This window comes from Notechis scutatus, chromosome 3 (genome assembly GCF_049901735.1).
Source record: "Notechis scutatus isolate UNSWTSFEM ecotype Mainland chromosome 3, rNotScu1.2, whole genome shotgun sequence".
Classification (NCBI taxonomy): Eukaryota; Metazoa; Chordata; class Lepidosauria; order Squamata; family Elapidae; genus Notechis; species Notechis scutatus.
In genome coordinates, this window is record NC_142011.1 from 15,042,002 (window position 1) to 15,062,559 (window position 20,558).

At 41.1% G+C, this 20,558-nt stretch overlaps 1 protein-coding gene across 2 annotated transcripts; it reads left to right on the top strand.

The window, feature by feature from the left end:
* The first annotated feature begins 3,724 nt into the window (after positions 1–3,724).
* PRELID3B (PRELI domain containing 3B) lies at positions 3,725–16,135 on the top strand. 2 transcript variants are annotated; one of them, XM_087959243.1, is made up of 6 exons: positions 3,725–3,891; positions 7,714–7,882; positions 8,791–8,880; positions 9,273–9,343; positions 12,576–12,678; positions 14,700–16,135. In XM_087959243.1, the coding sequence occupies exons 1-6, from the start codon at positions 3,860–3,862 to the stop codon at positions 14,817–14,819; spliced, it is 585 nt and encodes a 194-aa protein (XP_087815369.1). In that variant the 5' UTR covers positions 3,725–3,859; the 3' UTR covers positions 14,820–16,135. The 2 variants fall into 2 exon arrangements, with proteins under 2 accessions (XP_087815369.1, XP_087815370.1); XM_087959244.1 differs by lacking the exon at positions 3,725–3,891 and adding an exon at positions 5,066–6,494.
* Positions 16,136–20,558: the final 4,423 nt, after the last annotated feature.

Sequence of the window (20,558 nt, forward strand, 5' to 3'; positions counted from 1 at the left end):
TTTTTTTCAGCACTAAACAATACACACAGCATTCTGAAAGTCCTTGAATATACTTGCAAGTTTTAAGAACCATGCAAACCCAGCTGGAAAAGAGTAATGTAACTCATGAATTTGCCACTTGTGGAATGCTATCTAGAACCTTTTTTTTTAATTGTTCAAGCTTCAAATATAATCAGTGTCTTTTTATTATTTGAACATTTGCTTTCTGATCATCACATATACCAAATGTACTTATCATTTGTTTCTGTATCCTATGAGGAGTCTTGACTGCTCCCCCCCAATAAATGCTTTTTGCTTTGCCCAAATTAATTGGCAATTCATATTTTCAGGTGAGCAATGCAACCCCTTTGCAAAGGTAAAAGTATCTCTCTCAAATTCAAGGACCATATTCATACAAGCCAAACAAAGTATGTGAGTTTCGAAGCAACAGATGCACCCAAGTTGGGAAAAGCTAAAGAGTTTTACAGATTTGCTCTAGGTTGAATCTTCAGGAGAAAATTTTAAAAACAAAGCCAAACTCCATCCAATTTGCAAGGTTAAAAAAAAAAAAGCCTCCTTGGGATTCCAAACTATTTATTTGCCTTTAATTCATGTATATCACAGCAGTATTGTGTCTGGTTGATTGACTAAATGGCATTTTGTGGGGTCTCTGAGCTTGGTTTTCTTGCAGAGATTTCATTAACAAATTAGGCAACATTATCATCCCTAAGCTACAAATAGTCTCTTCTATCAATACAGGTAGTTGTCAACTTTTGATCCAAAATTTATGTTGCTAAATGAGACAGTTACATTAGTTTTCTTCCTTTTGGGGCCTTTCTTGCTAGTTACGTGAATCACTGCAGTTAATTAGTAACAAGATTAGGTGAAACTTGTTTTCCCATTGATGTTGTCAGAAAGTTGCAAAAGTGATCAGGACACTGCAATCATCATAAATATGAACCATTACCAAGTGTGTCCAAATTTTGATGACCATGGAGATGCAGCAACCGTCCCAAATGTGAAAAACAATCATATTACTTTTTTCAGTTCCATTGTAACTCCAGTCACTAAACAAATGGTTGTAAGTTGAGGACTACCTGTATGGCATTTTTGTTTCTAGCTGCTGAAACAGTCTTCTTCCACCATTGTTTAACCTGCACTTGAGATGCAGTATACACTGCTCAAAAAAATAAAGGGAACACAAAAATAAGACATCCTAGATCTCAATGAATGAAATATTCTTATTAAATAAGTTGTTCATTACATAGTTGAATGTGCTGACAACAAAAGCACACAAAAATTATCAATGGAAATCAAATTTAGCAACCCGTGGAGGTCTGGATTTGGAGTTACACTCAAAATTAAAGTGGAAAAAAACACTACAGGCTGATCCAACTTTGATGTAATGTCCTTAAAACAAGTCAAAATGAGGCTCAGTAGTATGTGTGGCCTCCGCGTGCCTGTATGACCTCCCTACAATGCCTGGGCATGCTCCTGATGAGGTGGCGGATGGTCTCCTGAGAGATCTCTTCCCACACCAGGACTAAAGCATCCCCCAACTCCTGGATAGTCTGTGGTGCAACGTGGCGTTGGTGGATGGAGCGAGACATAATGTCCCAGATGTGCTCAATTGGATTCAGGCCTGGGGAACGGGCAAGCCAGTCCATAGCATCAATGCCTTCGTCTTGCAGAAATTGCTGACACACTCTGTCAGCCTTCAAGATCTTCTACTATTGCTTTGCATCTTTTGGCTGCCATAAGTAACGGGAGGGAGGGGGTAAAGTCTGGGAAACGAGCTGGAGGTGTTACATTCTAGTGTTGTAAGAATGAGGAGGGGGGGAATATAAATTCCTGTTTAGGTTTCTATTTCTCGCTTAGCTTTCTTTCCTCTGCGCAGCTGCAAACCTTTATCAAAATATGCCAAGGTCAACGGACAGAGGCCTCATCACCACCTGAAGATGTCCACATGATCATATTCACAACCTTTAATTGGAAGAATCACTTGAACTATTGGAGGTGGGAACATTTCCATCACTTTGTATATGTGATTTGCGCGCCTAATTTCTCAGATTCAGAATTCTATGTTTGCTACCACTTCATTTTCAGTAAAAGATATCTTTTCTCTAATCTATGGAGTCTATTTCTTTCTTGAATTTTGAATGGAGCACCACCTGACACACTCCAGCCCCATGAGGCCTAGCATTGTCTTGCATTATGAGGAACCCAGGGCCAACCGCACCAGCATATGGTCTCACAAAGGGTCTGAGGCACCTAATGGCAGGCTACCTCTGGCGATCACATGGAGGGCTGTGCGGCCCCCTAAAGAAATGCCACCCCACACCATTACTGACCCACTGCCAAACCGGTCATGCTGGAGGATGTTGCAGGCAACAGAATGTTCTCCATGGCGTCTCCAGACCCTATCACGTCTGTCACATGTGCTCAGTGTGAACCTGCTTTCATCTGTGAAGAGCACAGGGCGCCAGTGGTGAATTTGCCAATCTTGGTGTTCTCTGGCAAATGCCAAACATCCTGCACAGTGTTGGGCTGTAAGCACAACCCCCACCTGTGGATGTTGGGCCCCCATAGCACCCTCATGAAGTCTGTTTCTGACCTTTTGAGCAGCCACATGCACATTTGTGGCCCGCTGGAGGTCATTTTGCAGAGCTCTGGCAGTGCTCCTCCTCCTTGCACAAAGGCAGAGGTAGCGGTCCTGATGCTGGGTTGTTGCCCTCCTATGGCATCCTCCACATCTCCTGATGTACTGGCCTGTCTCCTGGTAGTGCCTCCATGCTCTGGACACTACGCTGACAGACACAGCAAACCTTGCCACAGCTTACATTGATGTGCCATCCTGGATGAGCTGCACTACCTGAGCCACTTGTGTGGGTTGTAGACTCCGTCTCATGCTACCACTAGAGTGAAAGCACCACCAGCATTCAAAAGTGACCAAACCATCAGCCAGAAAGCATAGGAACTGAGAAGTGGTCTGTGGTCACCACCTGCAGAACCACTCCTTTATTGGGGATGTCTTGCTAACTGCCTATGCTTTCCACCTGTTGTCTATTCCATTTGCACAACAGTATGTGAAATTGATTGTCAATCAGTGTTGCTACCTAAGTGGACAGTTTGATTTCACAGAAGTGTGATTGACTTGGAGTTATATTGTGTTGTTTAAGTGTTCCTTTTATTTTTTTGAGCAGTGTATAAGTACGTATGTTTGTGGTCCACTTCACTGAGGTTCTGAAGGCCACAAATGCTGGGGATGTTATTAATGGAAATGTTGAAGTCCCAAAGGTGCTTTTTCAAGAAGCAACTGGACTTTCTGGTTTTTCTTTGAAGACGTTTCGCTTCTTATCCAAGAAGCTTCTTCAGTTCTGACTGGATGGTGGGAAACGACTTCAAAGAAAAAACAAAGGAAGTCCAGTTGCCTCTTGAAAAAACACCTTTGGGACAACCATGGCCTGGATGACTAAGAATCTCTATAGATGGAGGGGAAAAAATAATGCCCATCTTCTCTCCCCACAACCCCGGGCATCTCTCTCCAAATTTAAGCCAGACCGTTACTTATTCGCGCAGGCGCAGCAGGGGCAGCTCTCCCAGCAGGCCGGGTGGAAAAAAAAAAAGGGAACGTTGATTTCAGTTCTGACGTCACCGGCCCTCAATAGGAAGCCGCCCTATCCGAGGCCTCCCTGAGGCTTGGCCTCACCCACTTTTCTGCGGCCTCTCCTCGCGCCAACCGCGCAGGCGCCTTTGGGTCTCCGCCTCGCCCGGCTTCTTCGGCGACGTTCCCTCGCCGCGAGTTCCTGGTCAGTGTCGGCGGGCTGGCGGAGGCAGCGTCTCCCCGGAGGGTTGCGAGGAAGCACCGCCGCCCATCACGATGAAGATCTGGACCTCGGAGCACACCTTCGAGTCAGTGGCCGAGGCGTCGGAGGAGCGGCCGTTCCTCGGGAGGGCGAGGGGGTCGCGTCACCAGGCTCCCATTCCCTCCCTGCGAGGGGAATAGCGAAGGCTTGGAGGGCCCGGGGAGAGCCTTCTTCTTCCTGCGGCCCTCAGCTTCGGCAGCTCATTCATTCCTCCATATATCTCTCGGCGCGGGGAAATCCGCCAGGGCTGACCTTGGCGGAGAAGGTGCGGGCTCCCTCCCCCCGCTTCTTAGGGCGTGGGACTACAGGGCCCATCCTCCTCCCAAGGCCGGGTGACGGGGTTCGCGGGTGTCAAAGCCACCTGCATTTGCTTGGGAGAAGACTCGGAGCCCTGCAATCCTCGGCTCCTTTTCTTTCTCGAGGTCTCCCCTTGGGCAGGGGTTCTCCAACCTTGGCCACTTTAAGACTTGTGGACTTCAACTCCCAGAATTCCTCAGCCACCTGGCTGAGGAATTCTGGGAGTTGAAGTCCACAAGTCTTAAAGTGGCCAAGGTTGGAGACCCCTGCCCTTGGGGATCTCGAAGAAGGGTGGGGTAACACCGCACCTGTCTTTGGGGAGGCCACATAGTCACTCCCTGGGCTGAGCAAAACCTTCCCGGCGTCTCTTTCCCAAAGGCCAGAGAGCAGTGCAAGGTAGTCCTCGACTTAATGGCCACAATGGAGCCTAACCATTTCGGTTGGCGAAGCTATACAAGCGATTCTGTTGCTATTTGTGAAGTGAATTTTGCCCTGCTTTATGACCTTCCAGGCCACAGTGGTTCCACGGTGAATCATGGTAGTTGTTAAGTAAGTAACACGGTTAAGTGAATCTGGCTTTTCCTTCCTGTTGACTTGGCTTGTCAGAAGGTCCGCCAAAGAGGATCACGTGATCCTTGGGACACTGCAGCCGTCATAAATATGAGCGAAGCGCCAAGCATCCGAATTTGGATCGCTTGAACCGTGGGGTTGCCGCACTGGTCATAAGTGTGACAAATGGTCATAAGTCACTTTTTCAGTCACTAAATGAACTGTGGTAAGTCGAGGACTATCTAGTTTTTTTTTCTCTCTCTCTCTTTTCACCTTGTCCTAGCCTTAAGGACAAATGGTGATATGTACATATAGTATGCTTGATTATAAACACTGTGATTGGGAAAGGTGGGGGGGGGGGGGGCAGAAGAAAAAGCTGAAGATATGAGCTTGACTGTTTTTCAGAAGCAGGAATTATATAATACAATGCTAGTGTTTAGCTTTCAGTTATGTTTTTGTTTACAGCATGATTGTGACAGAGCAGTTGTCCTGGGAAATTACAGTATTACCTTCTCTCTCTTTCTCTAGGTAGGTGTGTAGACTTGAAAGGATTCCTTTAGGCCACTCTAAAACCAACCCCTTGCTAGTTCTAGAATCCAAATTAAAGCATCTTGGCAAATGGCTCTGCTTGAGCATAACCTGCCATCCTCAGCAGGTGTCGAATTGTTCTTATGAAGCTTTTTCTAAACTTTCAACCAAAAACCTCCTTCCACTTTAAGTTCTTTATTCCCTGGCCAGTTGTCTGGAGTAATAAAGGACAGCTCTTAACTGTGGAATCCTTCAGGTATTTGAAGAGAGCTGTCATTTTCCCAAAGTCGTCTGTTAAGATTAAACATTAATGCCTAATGTTTTACTCTTCCTTGTATCTTTTTCAGAAATTATATTGTTAAATTTATATAAATTTAAATTCACAGCAACTCTTGGGAGTTTACAATTGTTAAAAACATTTAAAAACAAAAAATACAACCCCCTCCCAAAATAGCATAAATCAAAAGAACAGTGATGGCAAAGAAAACAAATCCAGAGGGGAACCAGAAGAAAGAGGCATCAGTTGACCTTTCCAAAGGCCTGGGGGAAAAGTTAGGTCTTTAAGACCCTTCAAAATACCAGTAGGTTGGGAAATGTTCAAATTTTGGGGAACCTCATGTATGTCTGGAAAACATGTACCTTGAGATCATGATTGTCCAACTTTTTACCGTTCCTGGGCCACATTGAATAAAGAGGAATTCTCTTGGGCTACTTATAAAATATATAGTTAATGGATATAAATAAGAAACTTCCTTTATTTTTAATATTTTTCATTATCTTGTGGGACTGCATTATTAGCTGCCCAGGGCTACATATGGCCCACGAATTGGACACCCTACTTTAGATCATATATTGTCTGTCACTCTCTTAGTTTATAGTCTACAGCCTCTTGTTCTTTGTGTCCTTTTTTTAAATAGAGAAAATGTGTTCTGTGGAGGATCCAGTTTCGTACATATTTTAATATGAACTATTTTAGAAGTTTCTTAGGTTTGGGCACACAATGTATTTTGTTTGTTTTATATTTCCATTCAAACATATCACACTTTCTTCAATTTTCCCCAAACAACAACTCTCTAAGTTGTGCTGAGAGTGTGGCTGACTCCATAGACACCCCATGAGATTCCACAGTTGAGAATGGATTTTGAATCTGGATCTCTCTGGTGTCAATTGAACAGTCCTAGTCACTGTCTTATGTTTTTTTCCGTTATGAAATTGAAAGTGGATGCAGATCCAGGCAATTGAGCTGTAGAACCCTGTTAAGCTTTTCAGTGAAAGGTCAGAAGTACTCTTCAGCTAAGTTTGGCTCCTGCTGTCCATTTGCAGCAGCATTGGAGCAGTTTCCATAAGCTTCCCTGATGTTTATTCAACTTACTAGTCAACCTTTCAGCCCTTGAATTTCCTGATGTTCTCTCATCTAAGTAAAGAGACACAACCCTTGTTATCTAAGGTCAGCTAGATGCTACCACCTGCTGAAGGAGCCTCTTAGTACTTGATTTGAGGTAAAGGTAAATGGTGAGGCTATTACTTTTAACCCAGAAACAAACACAAGTAAACAGAACTAGCCATTGAAAGCTTTTCTGTGCATAAGATCTCCGTCACTTAACTTGGAATTTATCTTTTTCCCGACTTGACAGAATATATAATGTTATTCCCCCCCCCCCCCCCCCCCCCCCCCCACTAATTTTATGTTTTTGAGCTGTTAAGTGGCTTTTTTGTTTTCTGTAACTCAGGTAACTAATTTTATGTATTTGAGCTGCTTAAAGTAGCTTTTTTGTTTCTGTAACTCAGTTTAGTTTTACATCTTGTTTTGTCAGATACTTCAGTTCTAGGGGATTGGGTGTGGGAGAGAGGCATTTTTACATATGATGCTTCTTAATTCAGCCTACTGCAACAGGGTTTTAGAAATGCTATGTAGGCTGATAGGAGCCCCTGAAGGAAAGGCTAGATGTATGTTTTGGTGAAAGTATTTGTTGAATTTGAAGGTTATATATATTTTGCAGGGAGAAGAGTGTTATCTTTTTCACTATACTTCTGTCTATCTCTCCATACAATAGCCTATAGTTGTATATGTGGGATGATATTGGGTGAATATTAATTTTTAATAATTATTAATTTTTAACCTTTTAAACATCACCATTCGTTCAGAATTGAAGAAGCTTCTTGGATGGGGAATCTTTTAACAAAAAACAAAATATGTTCCAGTTGCCTTTTGAAAAAATATCTTTGGGTTAACCTTTGAAACATTTTTCATTTTGCTTTGAAATGATTATGAGCAAAGTACTTAAATTAAGCTTGCTGGAGGCTTGATAATATATACCCATGCACCAAAAAACATATGGCTTGTTGTCAGACTACGTTGGAGAGGATTGAGATTTTTTTTTTTTTAAATTGACCCCTGAGGAACAAACAGCTTGCTAATCGCTGGTTGCCTATCTATGTGTCATGTAGTCTAATGAAAGATGGCCATCCTTGTATTTTTGTTTTTGCTTTATAGTCACCCCTGGAAGACTGTTACTACAGCTGCTATGCAGAAATACCCCAATCCCATGAATCCCAGCGTAGTTGGAGTTGATGTTTTGGACCGGCATGTAGACACTAATGGAAAATTACATAGCCACCGGCTGCTGAGTACAGAATGGGGAATGCCATCCATTGTAAAATCAGTAAGTGCCAGTTAGGGCTTTCAACGGTTTTCTTGAATGTACGTCATTTGACTTTGGTTTTACAAAATATAGCATATAGTCCACATTGTAGCATATTGCATTACATTTTCTTTAGAATGTCTGTTATTTAATATACAAAAGGTGAATATTTCTATAACCAAGTGGTATTCAGAATTTGAATATAGACCAAATTCTCACAGAAAGTTACTATTGCGTATTCATTTAGATTTTTTATAATAAAGGTGACTGGTACATTGGATTGTGCAACAGCTCCTTATAGCTGATGAATGAATCCATTGTGCTTGTTACATCATAAACAACTGCATGTTACAGCAAGTTGAATTGTTTTATTGTTTCTTTTTTCCTCAGATTACATCCTTTATGCTGTTTTGGACAGCATGAAAATTAGTTGGTCGAGTAATTTCAATTTTAGCAACATACTAAGTATAAGGACAGTTTTTATACAAATGGCAACTTAAATGCAGAAGAGTTTTATAAATTGAGAAAGAAATGTTAGTTTATAGATATTTATTAATTTATATATTTCTATGCATATATATGTATACTAGACAACTCATGACCCATTGAGTCTTTCAGAAATTTTTCCATTGTGGGTACATATCAAGAGCATGCCACACTTGTAAATGGATGATTGAATTTTGTACAATTATAAAGGGTGTACGCATTTGATTCACATGCTGGCTTGAAAGAGGTTCAATTAAATCACGGTAGAAAAGCAGGAAAATCGTATTTATATTTTAAAACAAACCTTTATGGAAGGGAAACTCGGCGCAAAAATTTCAAATTGTTTCTTCTTTTATTTCATGCCCCCGAAATAGCATAATGTAATTCAGCTTTTGATGCTGTGCTTATGTCACAATGCAGCTAATGCTATATTTATCTTCTAGCTTATTGGTGCTTGTAGAATGAGAACCTATGTTCAAGAGCACTCTGTAGTTGACCCAGTTGAGAAAATAATGGAGCTCAAGTCTATTAATGTAAGTATTACACAAATGAACTTAAACATTCTAGTAGACTTAATTCCTGTAAGTCATACTTCCAACTATCTCTTCAGAGGTGGCAGAATGCTAGAAAGATACTCCTTCTAAAGTCCTTAGAATTTCAGATTTTTCTCAGAAACTATCTTTTTGTACTTTGTAAAATTGACCGTCTTTTCTAAAATGGTATCCCCCCAAGTGAAATGGATTACTTTATTATTATAGCTATAGATCATAATGCATTTGTGTATCATGGTCTTATGAGAAAGTACAATGAAATTTGTATCTGAGGAAGCCAATATAATCTATGCTTATTAAATTATGCTGTCTCAAGTTAATTGTATTTACTGGATTATTTTTTCATGCTGAAGCTTAAATTAAATTTCTTATAGATTTCATTTACAAACCTGGTGTCAGTAGATGAGAGACTAATTTATAAGCCACATCCTCAAGAGCCAGAAAAGTAAGTAATGTATTTTCAGAATTTTACTCTACTTATCTTTATTGTGTGAAATACTTCAGCAAATCACAGTAGATCATTTAAAAATAATCAAAATACTGCTCAACACACTTGAACCAATAATAAAAACAAACTAAATGCTACAGGTATAATCTATGGTAATTTAATTCAAACTTAAACAAATATGAAATGCCAGTTTATGATAGTAATAACCTATTTGATATTTGTGAATACAGAAAAGGAATTTTGCCCCCAAATACGATTTTCACTGATACAAGTTACAATTACAGTTGGGACCAGAATTTTGGTCATAAGTCAAGGCATCCACATGACTGCTTTGCTCACTAAGCAGAATGCAGGGGAGCATCGAAGGGTGAGGGAGATCGTGGCATGCATTAGTTCAGGGCGTGGTAGAGTGCAAAGCTGCAATCAGCCCAACTATCTATATATAATATTCTACTTAAATATGGTTAATTATGGTTAATTTCTATATGTTTATTTTTTTTCTTTTATGGTCATATCAAAAACTATACATTTAGTTCATTTTGAGGGCTCTGTGAGCCTAAATAAGGCTTTGAGGATTTATCTGTGACCCTGAAATTCAGGTTGTATGCTTCTGTTGGGATGGATATTTGTGACTGAGGCCACATTTAATATTTGTGCAGAGGATTGGGTCAAACACATTTCCAGAATTCAAACATAAGTAAGGAGGCATGTGGAGGATATCTTGATGTTTCCCTTTCTTTTTCAATGATGGCATCCCTAGCATATATATTGAGACATATACAGACATATAGTTGTCTTAAGGCCACAGTTGAATCCAAAATTTTGGTTGTTAGGTGAGTTTTGCCCAATTTTACAACCTTTCTTGTCACAATTGTTAAGTGAATCTGCACCTATTAAGTTAGTATCATGGTTATTAAGTAAATCTGGCTTCAAGAGGTCACAAAAGGAGACCACATGACCCCAGAACATTGCAACCATCATAAGTACATGCCAGTTGCCAAGCACCTGAATTTTGATTACGTGAACATGTGGATGTTGCAATGGTTGTAGCAGTAGCACTTAGACTTATGTACCGCATCATAGTGTTTTACAGCCCTCTCTAAGCAGTTTACAAAGTCAGCATATTTTCCCCAACAATCTGCATCTTCATTTTACCAACCACAAAAGATAGAAGGCTGAATCAACCTTTAACTGGTCAGAATCAAACTCCTGGCAGTTGGCAGAATTAGCCTGCAATACTGCATTCTAACCACTGCACCACTACGGCTCTTGTAAGTGTGAAAAACAGTCAAAAATCACTTTTCAGTGTTATTGTGACTTCAGTCACAAATTGTTATAAGTCAAGCACTATCTGTACTATATACACTGCTCAAAAAAATAAAGGGAACACAAAAATAAGACATCCTAGATTTGAATGAATGAAATATTCTTATTAAATAAGTTGTTCATTACATAGTTGAATGTGCTGACAACAAAAGCACACAAAAATTATCAATGGAAATCAAATTTAGCAACCCATGAAGGTCTGGATTTGGAGTTACACTCAAAATTAAAGTGGAAAAAAACACTACAGGCTGATCCAACTTTGATGTAATGTCCTTAAAACAAGTCAAAATGAGGCTCACTAGTGTGTGTGGCCTCCACGTGCTGTATGACCTCCCTACAACGCCTGGGCATGCTCATGAGGTGGCGGATGGTCTGAGAGATCTCCTCCCACACCTGGACTAAAGCATCCCCCAACTCCTGGTCCGTCTGTGGTGCAACGTGAGGTTGGTGGATGGAGTGAGACATGATGTCCCAGATGTGCTCAATTGGATTCAGGTCTGAGGAATGGGTGGGCCAGTCCATAGCATCAATGCCTCCGTCTTGCAGGAACTGCTGACACACTCCAGCCACATGAGGTCTAGCACTGTCTTGCATTAGGAGGAACCCAGGGCCAACCGCACCAGCATATGGTCTCACAAGGGGTCTGAGGATGTCACCTCGGTACCTAATGGCAGTCAGGCTACCTCTGGTGAGCACATGGAAGGCTGTGCAGCCCCCTAAAGAAATGCCACCCCACACCATTACAGACCCACTGCCAAACCGGTCATGCTGGAGGATGTTGCAGGCAGCAGAACGTTCTCCACGGCGTCTCCAGACCCTGTCATGTCTGTCACATGTGCTCAGTGTGAACCTGCTTTCATCTGTGAAGAGCACAGGGCGCCAGTGGCAAATTTGCCAATCTTGGTGTTCTCTGGCAAATGCCAAACGTCCTGCATGGTGTTGGGCTGTAAGCACAACCCCCACCTGTGGATGTTGGGCCCTCATACCACCCTCATGGAGTCTGTTTCTGAGTGTTTGAGCAGCCACATGCACATTTGTGGCTCGCTGGAGGTCATTTTGCAGGGCTCTGGCAGTGCTCCTCCTGTCCCTCCTTGCACAAAGGCAGGGGTAGTGGTCCTGATGCTGGGTTGTTGCCCTCCTACGGCCTCCTCCACGTCTCCTGATTTACTGGCCTGTCTCCTGATAGTGCCTCCCTGCTCTGGACACTACGCTGACAGACACAGCAAACCTTCTTGCCACAGCTCACATTGATGTGCCATCCTGGATGAGCTGCACTACCTGAGCCACTTATGTGGGTTGTAGACTCCGTCTCATGCTACCACTAGAGTGAAAGCACCGCCAGCATTCAAAAGTGACCAAACCATCAGCCAGAAAGCATAGGAACTGAGAAGTGGTCTGTGGTCACCACCTGCAGAACCACTCCTTTATTGGGGATGTCTTGCTAACTGCCTATGCTTTCCACCTGTTGTCTATTCCATTTGCACAACAGCATGTGAAATTGATTGTCAATCAGTGTTGCTACCTAAGTGGACAATTTGATTTCACAGAAGTGTGATTGACTTGGAGCTACATTGTGTTGTTTAAGTGTTCCCTTTATTTTTTTGAGCAGTGTATTATTAAGGTAGAAAACAGTACTCTCTTCAGTAACCTTTGTCAGAAGGAATTCCAAGAGCCATCCACGCAAACACAGAAATGCATACACACACCTTAGTGTTTAAAACAATTCTGAGATTATTGGTTACCCATTCCCTACTAGCTTAGTGTATCTGTGAACACTATCCCTATGGAAATTGATTGGTGGTAGTTGTAATATGTGTAATTTTTAATAGATATAGGAAGAACAAAGGTAGCTTCTGATTGCTTTTTGAGAAATTGATAAACTATTGCTATTTTTTTTCCATAGAACTATTTTGACTCAAGAAGCAACCATCTGTGTAAAAGGAGTTAGTCTCAGCAGTTACTTAGAAGGACTAATGGAAAACACAATTTCTTCTAATGCCAAAAAAGTACGTATTGCCAACTTATTTTGAGAAGACGGGAGAGAATAGTGGATGAGTTGAGATGGAATGAAAATATGAGATGATTAATGGCTGTGTTATATTTTATGAATATTACCTACTTCAAACTTAAGGATACCCTGAATGATTTCTTCCCTCTTCCATTTGTTAGTAGGGAAAATAAATAAAAGTAATTCACCTACGAGATTAAATTAGATTTATTTTCACAAATAAAGGCAAACATATGTGTCCCTGGATACATATTGCAGGACCAATCTGGGTTTAGTCTTCGAGCTTTTGGACTTGTGCTGGAGCTCATCCTCTAAGCTCTAATAAGAGAGACGTACCCTGAGAATGGGCTCCAGCATGAGTCCGAAACCTCAGACGATTACACCTCTGATCCCACTGACTAACCCAGATTGGATCCTGCAACAGGTTTTTTTACTGTGAATTTGTTTTGATAATGTATTACTTTTAGCCATTTAATCAATGTTTATAAGAATTGAAAAGGTAACAATATTGATCATATAGATGATAAGCATAACAAAAGTATTATGAAGAATTATATTTATCCCCAGTCACCTTGAGAAGTGTTGAAGTAGAAAACTGGATTTTTTTTTAATTCAAGCATTACAATCAAAATTAATGATGTCATACCAGAAACATCCTTGCAAAAGTTAACAGAGATTCTGTTCTGACCTATAGGCTTCACAAAATCACAAAGCAGACTCCTCATCCCAATAAAGCCTCTTTTTATTAGGCTAATGTGAATTCCTCTCATTCATATCCAGCAAAGTCCCAGCAAACAGTCTTTCAAGAGTGATTTAGAACTATAGACCTTATCAGGCTTGGAGAGTTGCCAGGCCGAAAGCTTCCAAGCATAGCGCTTTACCAGAAAATACTTGGCAAGGAGTCACAAATCTTCACCCTAATTAAATGAACTAATTGTCTCCTGCAAACACCACTCCCCTTTCGCTCCTCTTTATTCCTTATGGGAGGCGCCATTCACCATCCACCTGTGCCTTTACTACCAAGTCAACCCTTGTTCCTTAACTGTTCCCTTCTCCTGGCAGCTCTGAGCATGCGCACATTGGGAACAGGCTCCAGCTGTTCTTCTTTCCCACTAATCTCCAACTCCGAAGACAGCTGATAACTGTCAGGCGTCCCTGGCCCCATCTCTGCCTCCAATGCAGAGCACTCATCAGAGCCTTCCCCAGACTCCAGGACTGGCCCATGTTCCTCCTCACTGTCCGAGTCTGCCGCCAGCTCTGCTGGCCGCTGGCTGGTCCCTGTCTGGCCCACAGTGGTGGGTGCAGGCAGGGCAGCTGCAACGGGGATGGAACAATGGCAGCAGAGGGAAGAGCAGCAGCCCTCCACAACAATTCCAGTTTCTCATGTGGCCCCTTGGGGAAATTCATTGCCCACTCCCGTTTAAGAGGCAAGAGAACCCAAGAAGCTTTTATGGCCTAGTGGAATTTTTCACAATTTTAGATTCTTCTTTCATATTATATTATCTGTTTAAGCTGTCTCTATTTAGTTTGAACATTTTATATTATCTATTTAAGCTGCCTCTATTTAGTTTGAACATCAAGATAGTCATATGTGATATCTTTTTTGGGGGTCAGTTTTCCCTATCAGTTTTACATTTACAATGGGTAGCTTTTCCTTTGGGTTGATCTGTTTTTCCATGACTCTATGCATGTTTTCTTTTTCCTTCTTCTGAGTCAAGGTATTCACACCATGATTAAAATGTATCACAATAAAAACAAAAGGTAGCTGCCAATAGATAATATAAATTAAATGCTTCCAAAAGGCTGAGCAAACAGCATTTTTTAAAAACAAAAATTGGCCATCACAAAAAGAAGTCTTATTCTTAATTCAACACAGAGACTTTACACCCTTTCACCTAGTGGTTCTAAGTGTTAAAGTAATACCAATGTAATTCATATTTATGATCAGTTTCACTTCTGTAAATTACTATGACCTCTGAGATACTTGGACTTGTTTCAATAAAGGTGTGTCTTCAACAGGGACGTGAAGCATTGGAATGGGTAATCAGCAAACTTAATGCCGAAATAGAAGAATTCACTTCTTCAGCAAGAGGAAATATGAGATCTCCAATGGCAGCAGCAGCCTTTGTGGAAGAATAGTATAGAAGCTACACCAAGTTGTTAGGCCTAACAATTTGAAAGGAACACTTTCAAGCTTCCTCAAAGCTGGAAATATTTATTCTTATACCTATTTAAAAAATAGATCTGTAGTTTAGATTTTTAAATTAAAATTTTGGAGAGAACTGTACATGAAGGTAGGACGCATGGCTTTCTGTTGAATTGTACATTCCTTAAACTGGAATGCAGGCATTCAAGACAGTTCATGTGTTTGCAGAATATATTCTGGGCACAAGATTTTGAGCAGTTTGTTACAGGGTTTGGCTTTGAAGAACAAACACTATTACTTGAAATAGGATCTAAAGTGTTTTTTTATAGGCTGTTTTCATGAAAGTTACCATTTGCTAACCTGAGAAGTTTGATATTTAACATTCATGTTTACAGAAGTTCCACCGTTTTGAAAACTTATTCTGAATGTGGCAGAAATTGTGTGCTATATAATTAGATACGAACTAAAAGTGGCTTACAATTTCAGTTTTTCAAAGTCTCTAGTTGATAAGATAGTTAAATTGTTGAACAATGCAACTTGTTCAACTTAATTCATTTTGGTCCCACATTTTCTAAGAATCAAAAATTGTATAATAACTACATTCTTAGGAAGAAATCACTCCTCCCTTTTAAAATGCATAATCATGATTTATGTACTCCAGACAACTGAAGTCTCTTAAATTATACTTTGTTTCTCTTTACATATACACACGTAAACAGATTTTGTTTTGTTCCTTACTATATATCCATACTGCCCTACCTTCTATCTACAGAAGTCTAGGTACTTCAGAACAAATATATCTAAATTCCATAAGTAAAAGAATAGTTCCCTTACAATTTCAAAGTAGTCCTTTCTTCACAGAGGAGTATTTATGTAGTCAAAAACTGGAAAACCCAAAAGGCTTTTATGTCTGTGATACAGGTACAATGTAAAATTTAAGTATCCTTGATGAGCAGGACAATAGTAGAACTCTGGTATCTGTCATAAATGGCAAGAACTAATGAGTTCTAGACATATCTTAATTTCTGAATTCTGATTCCTTTAATAGTCTCATCTGCGGTATTTAATATTTTGTTCTTAAGAATGTCTGTAAATACTGTAATATGGACCTGAAGCTAGTTTTAAAAGTTAATATTTCAGTAAAAGGTACTTATTCTTGTGAGGTGAGGTGTGATTGCAAACATTTACCAATGCATTTAAATGTTAAAATATTTTTCTACTGGGTTATGTTTTGTCTTTTTCATTTTTAAAAACTTCAAAAACATTTTATAGAGACAATGTTATTAAAAAAGGTTAATGTTTGATACTCTAATCTCTGTTTTAATTCAATGTCAAATACTCCTCCTTGAGTGATGAATGGCAGCAGCCCAGGTTGACCATGGTGAATGGGGAGAAGGTCTCATCCAGACAATAGAAACAAACTGAATCCAAAGGGGTGGGTGTATGTGGGAAGGATCTGTCTTGGTCAGAAGCTTTAATACATTTAAGAAAGTCAAAGTGGCAGCCTGTGGCTACTCTTTGCCGAAGTTCTACATATATTCAATTTCCTTTTTAAATTATGTATGACTTGCTTTTCTTTGTTTTTCCCAATCAGGCCTTTTTTATTTTTTTCCCTAATCCTCTAGCAGTATTAGGGACATTAAAGTGTAGTTTGTTTGGCTCCATATGATAGCTCCACAACTGGCTGGCTACTCACATTCTGAGAATCTGTATTAATGGCTCTGCACTGAGTGGTCATTGATTCATTCATTCACTGTTTCAGTTTATATGGCCACTCATCTCAGGTGTATGCCTTTGGGCACTGGGCAGTTAACAATAGTTAAAAGCAACATAAACAAACTCTCCTGTAACAAATTAACAGTCATTGTATGGGCTCAGATACACATTCTGATCCCGAGGCCTCTTGATTAATTGGATTTATAGACCAATTTCATTTTGTGCAACCCAGGGGAGCATATATAATGCTCTCTCCTATTTTCACCATCACTTTCATGTAAGACACTTTCATCTAAGACTGACAAGAAATTCCAATCTCAACTTAGGTTATAGGTCTAAGACTATCTGTAAAACTCTCAGTCCCCCAATTTCTAATCTGCGACCTTAACCAAGCTGGCTTTTAATTTGGAATTTGGAAAGGAAATTATTTCAATGTGAAGAAAACTGAGGGAAGAGGTGTGTCAATGTGCTATAGAGAAAATATTACCACAGAAATTAACACCAGAAATAATGAATACAAGTTTCAGGTACCTACATTTATTTAAATAGGTAAAAATATCCTTACAGTAAGAATTGGACAATAGTGGAACAGTTTACCTACAATTGTGCATTTTCCACATCTGGAGTGACTGGATGTCCCACCTCTTGTTAATTTAATTTTCCTGAATACTACAGAGGTTTTCTGGTTCCATCCAACTTTATAATTCAACAATTATATGATTTTCTTAAATCTGGAGAATAGAGTAGCTTTGGAGAAGTATCTTCTGTTACAGAGAGGAGGTTTGACAGAATGCCTTGTTAATCTAAATCAGTGCTTCCCAATTTTTTTACGATCCAAAACCAATTATCAGAAAGCTTCTTTTACCCAATGTAGGCAAAACACTTTATTATTTAAATGGAAATTTTAAAAAGTCCTGGTTATGATTGGGTAATGGGTTCCTGTGCTGTTTTCCAAAGGAAAAAAACCACCCAATTTTGGATAATTTACTCAGGTTGGGAAGCACTGCTATAAGTCAAACAGAATGTTCAGGCATATCTACTAGGATCCCAAATAGTTATTCAATTGTCATGGGGAAAAAAGGCAACTCCACTGAAATGAAAAGCAGAGCAATGGAGAGTTTCTCTTAAAAAAAAAAAAATTAAGATGTGCAGGGATCACTGGTCCCCACCAAAACAAGCTGAGAGCCCTCAGTTTGGGTCAGTAAGGATTACAGGTAGTCCTCAACTTATGAACATAAGTGAGCCCAAAATTTATGTTGCTGGGAAATTTGTTGAGTGAGTTTTGCCCCATTTTACCACTTTTCTTGCCACATTTGTTAAGTGAATCACTGAAGTTGTTAAATTAGTAACACAGTTGTTAAGCTTCTCCATTGACTTTGCTCGTCAGAAGGTCACAAAGGTAATCACATGATCCCAAGACACTGCAAGCATCCTAAATATGAACCAGTTACCAGGCATCCAAATGTAGATCACATGATCATGGGGATGTTGCAATGGTCATAAGTGTGAAAAGGGGTCATATGTCACTTCTAAGTGCCGTTGTAACTTTGAAAAGTCACTAAGCGAACTGTTGTAAGTGGAGGACTACTTGTATACAGAAGCAAAGAAAATGTGCTAATCAGCACTGCACAGTTACATAGTGCGGTCCCAATTTTACATCACCAGTGAGGAAAATACATGGATTTAAGTTTTGAAAGCTGTGTAACTGGGCCAGTCACTTCAGCTAACACTAGTTGAGTAACGAAACATCTGCATGCAAGCCACCAAGCTACAATAGCACCAAGGACAATCTCATCCCAATTCACCCACAGGGCTGGTGTTGCTGAAGAAATAGCACAATGAAGGAATATTAAGGTAGTAGCTCTATACCTGTGCTTCATTACAAAACTAGTCAGTCTTAGTTTTGGGGAAGGAAAATAAGGGGAGGGGGGGAATTGTGCCTCTGCTTACCAGCATCCATCAGTATTCATCTGGCTATTGTCCTGTCAGTGTGTGAGAGTTGAGGGCTGTTTGGAAACTGAAACAATATTTGCTGTGTGAGCAAGGAGACAGTAAGGAGCCTGGGAGTGGCTTAGCTCAACTGTTCTGTACTAAAACTGGTTGCTGCTGTGAAACTAAAACTGAAACTCCTCTCCTGCTTTGTGTTTTGCATTTGAAACAGATTTCTTTTCAGGTGGGGAGGGGGAGTAGAACTCCTTAGCATCAGCATGTTAATAATAATATAGGAAATACTAGCGTTCTAATGGTCATTTTGAAAAATCCTTTCTTAGTAAGCACCTAGAAGCCAAGAGGAACATATGTGCCAAATTTCAAGTTTGTAGGCTTTACAGTCTTGAGATTTTGGGATTTATTTATTTATTTATTTATTTTGATTTGTCAATCGCTTACAAGATAATAGGTATAAGTATATACATAGTTATGAATACATGAAATGGGTACATGTAAGAAAAATAAAAGAAACAATAGGACAGGGACGGTAGGCACGTTGGTGCGCTTATGCACGCCCCCTTCAGACCTCTTAGGAAAGGGGTGAGGTCAATAGTAGACAGTCTAAAGTTTTTGGGGTTTGGGGAAGAAAGTACAGAGTCAGGTAGAGTATTCCAGACATTGACCACTCTGTTGCTGAAGTCGTATTTCCTGCAATCAAGTTTGGTGCGGTTAAACTTGAGTTTGTATCTGTTGTGTGCTCTTGTGTTGTTATGGTTGAAGCTGAAGTATTCATTGACAGGTAAAGTCATTGCAATGTATGATTTTATATACCGTACTTAGATCAGACCGAAGACGGCGTAATTCAAGGTTTTCTATGTCTAGAATTTTGAATCTGGTAGCATAAGGGTATTCTACAACCAGTAGAGTGGAGAACTCTTCTTGTAAAATATTTCTGGACTTTCTCAACTGTGTTAATATCAGATATGTAATGTGGGTTCCAGACTGATGAGCTGTATTCGAGTATTGGTCTAGCAAATGTTTTGTATGCTCTAGTTCAGGGGTGGGCAAACTTTTTGGCTTGGGGGCCGCATTGACTTTTAAAATTTGACATACGGGCCGGGTCAGCACAAGATTTTGGGAATCTCCCCCACCCTTCTCCTTCCCCTCCCCTCGGAGGCCCCGAGTCAGGAGTTGCTACCGCTAGCGTGGCTCTGCGCGGCTCCAGTCCCGCGTTGCCTCGGGAAGGGAAAGGCAAAAAGGAAGAGCCGCGGCGGTGCTTTGCACGGAGCAGCGGCACCGGAGGCTCAGGCTCAGCGGCTCCTGATTTTGCCTTTTCCTTCCCAAGGCAATGCAGGACTGGAGCCGCGCTGAGCTGCGCCGGCGGTAGCAACTCCTGACAGCCCCAGCCGGACACCTGAGCGGAGCCGGGCGGAACTGCCTGTTGCTGCTGCCAGAGCACCGCCGGTCGCCTCCTCCAAGCAGCCCGCCCGCCCGCCAGGCTTCCTCTCCGCTGCGCGGCTCGGGGCAAGGCGTGAGCGCCCGCGAGTTAAAGGAAGCCAAGTTGCTGGGAAGTTGCTCGGGTGCTGGGAGCAGGCTTTTAAAGTGCCGCCCGAGCAAAGTTTAAGCAGCCCGCCCGCCCACCGGGCGGAACCTTCCCACTCCTCGGCGGGAAGACGCTCCAGCCTGCAAACTTTGCCTTTGCAAAGTTTAAGCCTGAAGCCCGGAAAAAAGGGGGATCGGCGGGGACTCACCTTCGGAGAGGTCGCACTCGAGCGTGATTTCGAACTCCCAGCCGAGGCCTTTGCAAAGTTCTTTTCTTTCCTACCCGAGAGCACTCCACACTGTTTTGCAGCTTTGGCCACGCGACACAGGGCAATACGCCACGCCCAGCTATATTTTTCAGGGGCGGGCCGGATTGGACAGACCAACGGGCCGGATGTGGCCAGCGGGCCGTGGTTTGCCACCCCTGCTCTAGTTAGTAGTGTGATATTACCAGAGAAAAAGCTAGGTAGGATTAGGTTAACAACTCTTAATGCCTTTTTGGCTATGTAGTTACAGTGGGCTCTAGCACTGTCTTAGATCATTAG